This window comes from Trichechus manatus, unplaced genomic scaffold (genome assembly GCF_000243295.1).
Source record: "Trichechus manatus latirostris isolate Lorelei unplaced genomic scaffold, TriManLat1.0 scaffold00019, whole genome shotgun sequence".
Lineage (NCBI taxonomy): Eukaryota > Metazoa > Chordata > Mammalia > Sirenia > Trichechidae > Trichechus > Trichechus manatus.
The window spans coordinates 13051263-13064274 of NW_004443955.1; the positions used below are offsets into that span (position 1 = coordinate 13051263).

Consider the following 13012-nt stretch of genomic DNA (forward strand, 5'->3'; position numbering starts at 1 on the left):
TGCATCGTTATGGATTGAATTGTGTCCCCTCAAAAGATATGTTGAAGTCCTCACACCTGTACCTGTGAACGTGACCTTGTTTAGAAATAGGGTCTTTGAAGATGTGATCAGTTAACATGAGGCCATACCTAGCAGGATGGTGCTAATCCCATCTGAGTGGTGTCTTGTAAAAAGATGCTCAACTTTATTAGCCATTAAACGAAAAAAAAAACCAAAACCAGTTGCCATCGAGTCAATTCCGACCATAGTGACCCCTATAGGACAGAGCTGAACTGCCCACTAGGGTTTCCAAGGAGCAGCTGATGGATTTGAACTGCTGACCTTTTGGTTAGTAGCCGAGCTCTTAACCACTACACCAAAACCACACGGATATATCACTTCATATCTACTTGTTGTTGTTGACAGTTGCTGTCCTGTCGAAGCCTACTCATGGTGACCCCATATGTGCAGAGTAGAACTATGCTCCATAGGGTTTTCAAGACTGTGACCTTTTTGAAGTAGATCTCCAGGCCTGTCTTCTGAGGTGACTCTGGGCGGATTTGAACTGCTGATCTTTTGGCTAGTAGTGGAGTACATAACCGTTTGTGCTCCAGGCTTCCCCAAGGGGTATCTTATAAACGAGGAGAGCAGGCGCAGAGAGACGGACAGGAAGGATGGCCAAGTATTGAGGGAGGCAGATGCAGCTCCAAGCGAAACAACACCGAGGATTGCCAGGAGCCACCAGAAGCTGGGAGAGAGGCGTGGAGCAGCTCCACCCCTCGGACAGGAAGGAAGCAACATGACTGATGCCCGGATTTTGGACTCCCTGCTCCAGAACCGTGCGACAGTAAATCTCTGCTCTAATAACCCACCCAGTGTGTGGCGCTTTGTTGCAGCAGCTCCAGGAGGCTAAGACAGGTGTGTTTGTAAGTGCAGGTGCCAGAGGGCGTGCAGCAGCGGGAGGAGTGAGCTCTTGTCCCCGGCCTGGGAAGCCACCTTACTTCAGCCACAGGTGGCGGGCTTTGAGGGCGTGGATGGAACAGGCCTCTTGTGATGACTTGATTGCCTGCTGCCTCCTTTTCCTTCCCTGTTTCATGCTGACCCTTCCCAAGCTACCTGAGCAATCATGATTCCTCTCATTTGCTTCTGTGGCCAATAGGCCTGAAAGGATAAGTGTGTGTTCCCTTCCCTGGGTCCTCCCAGATGTTGGAGGCCTCCAGCAGCACAGGTGGGCACCAGCATTGGAGTTGGGTGGGAAGCTGAGTTGGCTGAGAAGCATTGTTTGATGATTACTGACCGATAGCTGCCGTCCCCGAGGTCGGGATAATCATGGCTTGGCAAGCCGATGTTTTCAGGAGGAAGTTAGGTGCAAGGTGCTGCCACTTTCAAGAAGCAGCCTTCTCCTCCCAAGGAAGCCTGGCTGAGTGTCTATTTGGAAGCTGCCTGGCCAGTCGGTGTTAACGGGGCTGCAGCCCCTGGGCCCTTCACCTGGGGGGGATAATGTGAGGGTTTCTTCTCTCTAATTTCCCATTTGAGCAGTAGCCGAACCTGAAAGTGGATTCCCCTGGACACCTACCAAGCAACAGATGGCCGGCCGTGGAGGACGTGGCCATGACATCATGTCCAGCAGGAGCCACGAGCCAGAAACAGCAGGAGCTGGATTTTCAGCAGCTGCAGCTGTGTCTGGGGCTAGAACAGGCCCCTGAGTGAACTGGGTTTGGGGCCACATGGGGTCACAGAGAACTGGGGCTCCAGGGGGGCCTCCACATCTGGTATGGCTCTACGCCTGGCTCCGTGTCTGCTAGAGAAGCAGTGCTTTCCCACCAGGCCCGGGTCTGTGCTTATGTGCTGAGAATGCCAGGAAGCCCAGGGCAGATGCGGGGGCCACCTGGAACACGTCCACAGGACACCCAGACGTCTGCCAGCCTCCCCCTCCCAGCAGCACTTCATCCATCTCTCCAGGAGCGGTCTCCCCTTGATGTCTGACCCAGGGGGGCCCCTCACTGGCTTTGTGGTGGTGAGACTCTGAGAGTACCTTTGGTGTCACGCTTTACCAGTGTTGGTGAACGACATGGCCACCGTGGAACTGGCTGGGCAGATTGACAGTGCCCTGGAAACGTTAGTCATTTCATAAAGGAGCCGGTGTTTATTAACCCCACCTATGTGCCACCACCTATCTGTCAGTTTACCATACTGTGGTGGCTTACATGTTGCTGTGATGCTGGGAGCTATGCCACTGGTATTTCAAATACCAGCAGGGTCACCCAGTTTTCAGTGGAGCTTCCAGACTAAGAATAGGAAGAAAGGCTTGGCAATCTACTTCTAAAAATTAGCCAGTAAAAACCCCATGGATCACAACAGAATATTGTCCAATAGTGTGCTGAAAGATGAGCCTCTGGGTTGGAAGGCACTACACAATAGCTGCAGCAGTGACTCACACATGCCAATGATTATGAAGATGGCGCGAGACTGTGCAATGTTTGGTTCTGTTGTACATAAGGTTGCCATGAGTTGGAGCCGACTCAATGGCAACTAACAACAACAAATAGTGTGCCAGGCAGTAGGTTATGCACAGGACTGGCTACATAATTTTGGGGGCCCAGTGCAAAATAAAAATGCAAGGCCCATGTTCAAATGTTAGTAAGAATTTCCAGATGGCGACCGCAGAACATTAAACAAGCGTGGGGGGCCTTCTAAGCATGGGGTCTTGTGTGATTGTGCAGGTCACACGCCCATGATGGGCATCCTTTCTTGTCTTGAGGAATGAGCAGTGGAATCTTATGGACATAGAGCCTAGAGAGCTAGGTTTGGACCCTCGTTTTTTTTCATTCCCAAATGAACCCTGTTGGTCCTGCTTTGTGGCTTTGGTGTGAGTTTGCAGTGAGATGACATAAAAAGTGTGTTGTTGTTAGGTGCTGTCAAGTTGGTTCCGACTCATAGGGACCCTGTGTGCAACAGAACAAAACACTGCCCAGTCCTGCGCATCCTCACGATCGTTGCTGTGTTTGAGCCTGTTGTTGTAGCCACTGTGTCAGTCCGTCTCATTGAGGGTCTTCCTCTTTTTCACTAACCTACTTTACCGAGCATGACGTCCTTCTCCAAGGACAGGTCCTTCCTGATAACATGTCCAGAGTACCTGAGATGAAGTCTCGCCGTCTTTGCTTCTAAGAAGCATTCTGGCTGTACTTCTTCCAAGACAGATTTGTTCAGTCTTCTGGCAGTCCATGACCCTGCTAATTAACAGAAGCAGGATTACTTGGGAATGAAGTTGCTTCTGCAGGCAGGCAGCTTACTTTTCCTTTTCTGTGAAAGCACTGTGAATGAGGAGAGAGAAGATTCACATTTTGACTGGCCTTTTCAGGACAGACCTCTGATTGAGCCTGGTCTCTGTGAATAGACCACACCTCCCCCCTCTTCCTCAGGAAAAGCAATGGGTGATGCCATAGCGTTTCTCATTGGAGACCACCTGGTTCCCTTTAGGGGGGCCATGGCATGAGAGGGATAGAAAACGCAGCACCTTACGCCATCAGCCAACAGGACTAGCTTTCTCAAAGATGGTGCCCAGAATGAGGGCAGCGCACTCTTCTTTGTCTGACCAGCCGAGGCAGCAGAATGAAGCTTTCAACAAGCTCTATTGCGTGACTCTGGGAAGCCCTGGGACAAGGTCCCGGGTCAGCCTGGCCTTCTTCTCAGTGTGTGAGTGCAGGGTATGTACGTGGGGTGGGGGTGGGGGGTGTGGAGAGGAAGGGAAAGGTCCAAAATATTTGAATGGGAAGGGTGTTGGAAAAGGAATGTTGGGTTGGGATTAGATATCAGAAGAGTGTGGATATTTATGTCCCTAATTTTATTGGCTTGGCTTTCTCTCTGCAGTACTTCTTTCTGTCACCCTCTGCTGCCTGCTAGTCTTCTAAAATAGAGTCCTTAGCAGAGAAACCCAGTTACAGTACTTCCTTTTTCAGCTCTTTTTTGTTATCTCCTTGCCATTTCCATGGATAGTCCTTTGTTTTTTGGAATGAGGTTATGACAAGTCTGGGAGTTTTGAAGACTTTTTTTTTTTCTTTATTAAAATAGTTTTAAATTGTTTACCAAAAATATATATATTACCTATGAAAAAATTAGAAATTTCAAAGAAGCAAACGCACACAAGTTGCTGACATGATTGGCCCTGAGCTCCTCACACTCCTTCTGGCCAGTTCCGTGGGCCACACCTTCAGAGCTGCCGCCCACCTCACGCTGTCTGCCCTGCCCTCTTGTTGGGACTCCTAGTCGGACTTATTTGGTCTGAGGCAGTGGGCTTGGATCTCAGATTCTGTACATCAGAACCCCAAATAGAACTTCTTAGACCTACAGATCTGGGATCTGAGGGTCTGAGTGGGCCCGTGCAATCTTTACTTTTAACAACCCTCAGGTGAGCCTGAAGCAAAGCTGGAGTTGAGAACGTACAGGCATTGCTCCACTTATGTGGAAGCCCACTCAGTGCTGAGAAGTGTCCAGTGTGGGTTATATTCTGAAGGCACAACACAACAGAATGTGCGGTGGGTTAGAGTGGAGGGAAAGGGGAGTAACACACTGCCTTCCAGCGGGATTGCAGGTCAGATCCTTCCCTGAGAGTAGGTTTTGGTAGAGGGAAGGGGGGAATCGAGGACACCGAAGGACTAGGTGTGGCCTAAGCCAGGATCTGCCACTTTCTTTCACAACTTTGTTTAGTGCAAACCTTGAATGGCTAGCTCTTTCTTCCTTTCTAAAAGTTTTTTAAAAAGTGAAATGCCTTCAAAACACACCTTTTAAATCTGTGCACTTGGGTGTGTTCTAACAGCCCACCCCCGGGCCATGCAAAGTACTGGGCGCGGGGCTCTCGGAGGGACACGCTTGGGGCCAGGCTGTTTGCTGTCCTCACCCAGCTCCCAGGCAGGGCCCTACCCCAGCCAGTCCTCTGTGGTCAGCTCCTGACTGAGTGGACTAATCGGAGGAATTGTGGGAATTAGTTGGTATGTGGAGAGAAGGGCCCAGACCCCTCATTTTATACATGGGAAGGCAGAGGCCAGAGTGAGCCCTCATCACCTGCAGAGCCAGGCCTGCACCAGGCTTGAGGGTCACTTGTCCACACCCACACCCTGGGCCGAGTTTTGGGAGTGAAAACAATATCATTTTTAAAAATGACATTTTTGTTATCTTCTCATATAAGGGATACATATATCGCAGCATCTAGAACCAGCTGCTGCCCAAATGTTGTTGCTTGGGGAAGCCACTGCTGTTTGAAGACATTTATTGACTGGTGATTGTCCCAGGCAGGAGGGCTTGACAGATATCTTCTTCCAGAACTTGTTTAGCTGTTGGGAGGAGTCCTTCCAACCTGTGAGAGTTACATATGCAGTCTTTAAGCTACACAAGGAGAGTCTTCCACAGGGTTCCTGGGCTTACCGCAGGGAATGCTGGGGGAGGGCTACTCCTGGTGAGTTCTGTTAATTGTTCTTCCTATAACTTGTGACAGCTAAAGCAGTAGCCTTGCTATGGGCAGGGTAATTAATCAGGATGGAGCGACAGTGTTTTCTCTCACATTCTTGGGGGTACTGCATGAATCTGACTTTGTCCTTTTTTTTTTTTTCATTTTTAGGACTGATTTCTGTGTTCACAAAAATGAGCCGTGCGACACCGTTGGTAAGTTGGGAGTTGGAATCATAATCTAAGGGGCTGGTGTGCTCTGTGATAATCTGGAGATGACTTCATCTTCTTCTCTGTTTTTGATAATCTGGAGCCTTCTTGATATCTGGAGGAGCTATTCTCAAACAAGCTCTGCATTTTCTGAAGCCTCTTTTCTTGTAAATCGGTTCCTGGACTTTATCTCCCCTGTTTTGTTCAGAAAGTTTTGAAGTTGTTTACAGCAGAAGGCATCTAGACAAGGGTTTAATGGAAGATATGGAAAGTCAAAGCACGAGGAGGAGGACCACCAGGCTGCCTCAAGGAGTCTGCAGCCGGGGACACTTTTGGTTTTGAGCTTGTTGGTCCCCAGGGCAGGAGGGAAAGCAAGATGAGTGACACCATGATTGTTATAAGACAGAAGTGTACTGGTTTATTCTCGTGTGTGCTGATGATCTTTACCAAGTGTCCTCAGAAGTGAGGGTGATGATGTAGTTATGAGACTGGTCTCCTCCACCAGCCTTGGCCACCAGGCTAAATGCTTTGTAGTCCAACAATGTTGAGATTGACATGTAGTGCAGAGAAACACACTTTCTCTTCCTTCCATCCCTCCACTGCCTTCTTCTCCCCCGTCTTTCCATTGCTTGTCATTTTCCTTTCTCTCCTGCCTTCATTTACATCTGGCTTTTGACTTCTTATATTATTCTTATATTATTATATTTCTTTTGAGCAAAGCAATAGAGTTCTTGATTTAACAGAGGAACCACTAAGAGCGTTTCCAACTTTGTCTGCTATAGCACAAACTTTTATTCACCAGGAGTCTAAATACTGCATTGCCAAAATCAAAATTCTCAATTTGATGTGCTTAGAATTGTAGGAAAATTGAAGGAAAAAAAAGTATAAGATTCAGAAGTATGTATAGTGTAGAATTCAAAGGTTAAAAACCTTCCCATGGAGTCCTGGCCGTGGGTCACCCTGAGCCTTTGTCCAGACAAGCTGATTGACCTTGGGTAACTCTCCACCTGTTTCTGGTTTGTAAAATGGTCTCTTTGGACTAGGTGGCTTCTGAGGCCCTTCAGAATCTAGTATAAAGGTAACTAGCATTTACGTCACATTTTAGAGTTTACAAAGTGACTTTTTACATAGCACACTTCATCCTCTAAACAAATCTGAGAGCTAGGTATCAAAAACCAACCAACCACCCAACCAACCAATGTATGCTTCATTATTTGAGGGCTGTCTTCATGATGGAATTTCTAAACAAATACAGTGGAAGATGTACTTCAGTAGAGGGGAAGTTGGCATATGACCAAGTCTGGCTGGAGCTGTAGAAGATGTGTGTTGACCTCTGCCCATTGACAAAACTGCCGAGGCATGTGCTATCCCTAGAAGTGTCTACTCTTTCCCACTATTCACAGGGCAGCTTTGACAGCTACCAGATTTCTTTCTTTTTTATTATTTTACTTTTTTTATTGTACTTAAGATGAAGGTTTACAGAACAAACTAACTTCTTATTAAACAGTACACATATTGTTTTTTTGACATTGGTTACCAACCCCATGACCTGTCAACACTCTCCCCTTCTCAACCTTGGGTTCCCTATTACCAGCTTTCCTGTCCCCTCCTGCCTTCTAGTGCTTACCCCTGGGCTAGTGTGCCCCTTTAGTCTCATTTTGTTTTATGGGGCTGTCTAATCTTTGGCTGAAGGGTGAACCTCAGGAGTGACTTCATTACTGAGCTAAAAGGGTGGCCCGGGGCCATACTCTTGGGCTTTTTCCAGTCTCTGGTCAGTAAGTCTGGTCTTTTGTTTTTGTTTTTGTTTATTGTTGTAGTTTAAATGAAGTTTACATTTCAAGTTAGTCTCCCATACAAAAATTTATGCATATACTGTTATATGACCCTAACTGCTCTCCCCATACTGTGACAGCACACTCCTCCTTTCCACCCCTGATTCCCCATGTCCATTCAACCAGCTCCTAACCCTCTCTGCCTTCCCATCTCACCTCTGGACAGAAGCTGCCCGTTTAGTCTCTTGTATCTACTTGAGCTAAGAGGCACACTCCTCACGAGTATCGATTTCTGTCCCACAGTCCAGTCCAATCCCTGTCTGAAGAGTTGGCCTCAGAAATTTTAGCTCTGGGCTGATAGAGAATCCAGGGGTCATGCTTTCTGGGGTACCTGCAGTCTCAGTCAGACCATTAAGTCTGGTCTTCTTACTAGAATTTGAGTTCTGCACCCCGCCTTTCTCCTGCTCCATCAAGGACTCTCTGTTATGTTCCCTGTCAGGGCTGCCATTGGTGGTAGCCGGGTACCATCTAGTTCTCCTGGTCTCAGGCTGATGAAGTCTCTGGTTTATGTGGCCCTTTCTGTCTCTTGGGTAATACTGTCCTTGTGTCCATGGTGTTCTTCATTCTCCTTTACTCCAGGTGGTTGGGACCAATTGATGCATCTTAGATGGCTGCTTGCAAGCTTTTAAGACCCGAGATGCCGCTCACGGAAGTAGGATGCAGAACATTTTCTTAATAAGCTTTGTTATGCCAGTTGACCTAGATGTCCCTTGAAAGCATGGTCCCCAGACCCCTACCCCTGCTACTCTGTCCCTCAAAGTGTTTGATTGTATTCAGGAAACTTCTTAGGTTTGGTTTAGTCCAGTTGTGCTGACTTCCCCTGTAGTGTGTGCTGTCCTTCCCTTCACCTAAGATAATCTTATCTACTATCTAGTTAGTGAATAACCCTCACCCTCCCTTCCCCACCCTCGTAACCATCAAAGAATGTTTTCTTCTGTGTTTAAACCTTTTCTTGTGTTCTTATAATATGGTCTTATACAATATTTGTCCTTCTGTGACTAACTAAATTCATTCAGCATAATGACCTCCAGCTTCCTCCATGTTATAAGATGTTTCACGGCTTCATTGTTGTTTATCACCTGGTAGTATTCCATTGTGTAGCTACCAGATTTCTGTCTGAGAGGCGGCCTTTGCTCCGTGTGCCGCCTTCTCCCTTTGCTTGCCCCTGTGTACAGTGATACCAATCCATCATCTTGCCCTTGCCTGCATGTTTTCCCTGGAAGACTCTGAGCTACACAGAGCCGAGCTCTGTGTCCTTCAGTGCCTGGCACAGAGAATGAGGGGCTCGGTCACCTCCATCAATTGATTGAATGAATGAAAGAACGAATGAAGGCAGATGAAGGAGCTCCGGTGATTTTGAACATGAATCTAATCACATGGTTTTCTTTCATGTTTGTGTTGTTGTTAGTTGCTCTGACTCATGGTGACCAGTGTACAACAGAATGAAATGTTGCCTAGTCTTGTGCCATCTTCATAATTGTTGGTACGCTTGAGTTCATTGTTGTGGTCACTGTGTATTTTGAGTGCCTTCTAACGTAGGGGCTCATCTTCCAGCATCGTATCAGGTGATATTCTGTTGTGATCCATAAGGTGTTCATTGGCTGACTTTCGGAAGTAGATCTCCAGGCCTTTCTGCCTAGTCTGTCTTAGTTTGAAAGCTGTGTTGAAACCTATCCACGAGTGACCCTGCTAGTATTTGAAATACTGGTGACATCGCTTCCAGCATCAGAGCAACACACAAACCCGTACAGTACAGAACAGATGTGTGCTGGTTCATGTTTGTAGGTGGCTTTTATTTTATTTTGAATATGTAATTTTCATATCTGCCATTAATTGTGATTATATACCATATATCATGCCTCCCCTTGAAGAGCAGGTGGCTAATTCTAAATCAAGCGTCATTTCCTCTTCTAAGCCGAATTGCCCTACCATTCATTTGACACTTAACCACCTACTGCTGAGAACATCCATGTCCTTATGTGACCTCCCAACTTACATGTCTCATTTCCTAAGTCAGACTCGAAGTCTTAATGGCAGGAACTAAGTGTAATCATCTTTACATGACAGCTGGTTAGCTCAGAACTGAACTAGCCCCATCTCCTCCCTTCCCATTGCATGCTCTTTCCAGTACCTCAGTTGTCTCAGTTACCAAGTGCTACCATAGCAAAAAGTACCACAAGTGAGTGGCTTTACAGAACAGGAGTTTATTTTCTCACAGTTCAGGAAGCTACAAGTCTGAATTCCGGGCATGGTTTTAGGGGAGGTCCTTCTTGTCAGTAGTCCCAGAAGTTCCTTGGTGTCTCTTGACATCTGTCTTACCCCTGTGTGTGGCTCTGTGTCTATTCTGGTCTTTTTATAATTCAGAAGTGATTAGGTTTAGGATCCACCCTACAGTGATGTGGCCTCATTAACATAACAAAAGAAAAATCCCTGTTTCCAACATGGTCATATTTATAGGTACAGGGGTTAGGATTTCAACAGAGATTCTGGAGGGCAAAATTCAGTCCAATACCTCAGTGATTGTCAGCTTTTACAGAGGAATGACTTTTATTTTCCTTATTCAATCTTACATGGTGGTTTATTGTTGTTGTTGTTAGGTGCCACCGAGTTGGTTCCGACTCTTAGCAACCCCATGTACAGCAGAACAAAACACTGCCCAGTCCTGTGCCATCCTCACAATAATTGTTACATTGAGCCCATTGTCGCAGGCACTGTGTCAATTCATCTCGTTGAGGGTTTTCCTCTTTTTCGCTGACCCTCTACTTTACCAAGCATGCTGTCCTTCTCCGGGGACTGATCCCTCCTGATAATATATCCAAAGTACTTGAGATGAAGTCTCACCATCCTTGCTTCTAAGGACCATTCTGGCTGTACTTCTTCCAAGACAGATTTATTTATTCTCTTGGCAGTCCATGGTATATTCAGTATTCTTTGCCAACACCATAATTCAAAGGCATCAATTCTTCTTCGGTCTTCCTTATTTATTGTCCAGCTTTTGCATGCATATAAGGTGATAGAAAGTACCATGGCTTGTGTCAGGCACACCTTTGCTTTTTAATACTTTAAAGAGGTCTTCTGCAGCAGATTTACCCAATGCAATATGTTGTTTGATTTCTTGACTGCTGCTTCCGTGGGCATTGTGAGGGTTAAGGTTGTGTGTCAACTTGACTGGGCCATGAGTCTCAGTGGTTTGATAGCCGTATGATGGTGTGATCACTTCCATGATCAGATTTGATATGTGATCACCTCCATGATGGGACTGCTGTGAGTAACCAGTCAGTTGAAAGGGAGTTTCCTTGGGCCTTTGGCCTGCATTGAATATAAGTGGATATTCTTGCAGTGATTGTGGGCTTTTGCTCGTTATGGATCCTGCAGCTGGCTCCTGTTCATCTGACCTCTGGTTCTTGAGACTTGAGCTAGCAGCTTACCTGTAGTCTTTCCTGCCAATCTTTGGGATTCGTCCATCTTCCCAGCCTATGAACAAGAGCCCTGCTCTCTGACCTACCTATCTTGGGTTCGCCAGCCCCTGTGGCTACGTGCATCAGGAGAAGCCTCTATCCTGACCCGTGGACTTGGCACGTTCCAGCCTCTACAACTGCGTGAGCCATTTCCTTGATATAAATATCTATCTATATATGTTTATACGCTTCACTGGTTTTGCTTCTCTAGAGAACCCAGCGTAAGACAGGTGTTGGTTGTGGATCCAAGTAAAAAGAAATCCTTTGCGTTCAATATTTTCTCCATTTATCATGATGTTGCTTACTGGCCCAGTTGTGAGGATTTTTGTTTTATGTTGTGGTGCAATCCATACTGAAGGTGGTTTATTAGTAGAGATTTATCTTAACATGTCACAATTTAATTCTACATATTATCAAATCAGTCTGCAAGAACAATGCAGTGACTTGATGAACACAAAAATTTGAAAACTGGGATTATGACAATCTTAAAGCAGTATCAATATCCATTTTAGTTCTGTATTTTTAAACTCTAAAAAAATAATAATTATAAAATCATAAAAAGTTGCCAGAATAGTAGAGAGAGAGCTCTTGTACCTATCACACAGCTTCCCCCAGTGGTAACAACTCACTTAACTATAGCGCATTCATCAAAACCAGGAAATTGATTGGCACAATACAGTTAACTAGACCTCGGATCTTAACTCATTCACTCGTTTTTTGGTATGTGTTTAGTCCTATGACATTTTATCCCATGTGTAGATCTGTCTAACCACCACTACCACCACCACAGTCAAGATACAGAACTGTTACCCCCCAGGAGCTCCCTCCTGCTGTCCTTTTGTGGCCATACCCTCCCTCCTTCCTCTCCCCTAACCCTAGGCAACCACTTATCTGTATTCTATCTCTATAATTCTGTCATTACAACATCCAATTTATTTTATTTTTTTAATTGTACTTTAGATGAAGGTTTATAGAACAGTTTCTCCTTAAACAATTAGTACATGTACTGTTTTATGACGTTGGTTAGCAACCTCACGACATGTCAACACTCTCCGCTTCTCAACCTTTCCTGTCCCCTCCTGCCTTCTAGTCCTTGCCCCTGGGCTGTTGTGCCCCATTAGTCTCATTTTGTTTTATGGGGCAGTCTAATCTTTGGCTGAATAGTGAACCTCAGGAGTGACTTCATTACTGAGCTAAAAGGATGTCCGGGGGCCACGCTCTTGGAGTTTCACCAGTCTCTGTCAGGCCAGTAAGTCTGGTCTTTTTGTATGAGTTAGAATTTTGTTCTACATTTTTCTCCAGCTCTGCCTGGGACCCTCTGTTGTGATCCCGGTCAGAGCAGTCAGTGGTGGTAGCCGGGCACCATCTAGTAGTACTGGTCTCAGTCTGGTGGAGGCCATGGTAGTTGTGGTCCATTAGTCCTTTGGACTAATCTTTCCCTTGTATCTTGTTTTCTTCATTCTCCCATGCTCTCGAAGGGATGAGACCAGTGAAGTATCTTAGATGGCTGCTCACAGGCTTTTAAGACCCCAGATGCTACTCATCAAGGTAGAACGTAGAACATTTTCTTTATAAACTATGTTATGCCAATTGAGTTAGATGTTCCCCGAAACCATGGTCCCCATATCCCTAAGCCCAGCAATTTGGTCCCTCCGGGAGTTTGGATGTGTCTATGGCACTTCCATGACCTTTCCTTGTGCAAGTTGTGCTGGCTTCCCCAATATTGTGTACTGTCTTACCCTCCAACAAAGTTACCACTTATCTATTGTCTATTTAGTATTTCCCCCTTCAACCCCTCCCATCCCTCGTGACCATCAAAGATTGTTTCTTTCTGTGTGTAAACCTCTTCACGAGTTTTTACAGTAGTGGTCTCATACAATATTTGTCCTTCTGTGATTGACTTATTTCACTCAACATAACGTCCTCCAGTTTCATCCATGTTATGAGATGCTTCGCAGATTCATCAATGTTTTTATAGTTGTGTAATACTCCATTGTGTATATGTACCATAGTTTGTTTATCCATTCATCTGTTGATGGGCATCTAGGTTGTTTCCATCGTTTTGCTATTGTGAACAATGCTGCCATGAAC

The 13012-nt window shown here is 45.9% G+C and overlaps 1 protein-coding gene across 1 annotated transcript in view; it reads left to right on the forward strand.

The window, feature by feature from the left end:
- ADAMTS17 (ADAM metallopeptidase with thrombospondin type 1 motif 17) overlaps positions 1-13012 on the forward strand; it is a 479690-nt gene that overhangs the window by 98808 nt on the left and 367870 nt on the right. The window contains exon 8 of the mRNA XM_004372648.2: positions 5594-5637. Coding sequence (XP_004372705.2) covers positions 5594-5637 — 44 coding nt within the window. The remainder of the gene's footprint in view (positions 1-5593; positions 5638-13012) is intronic.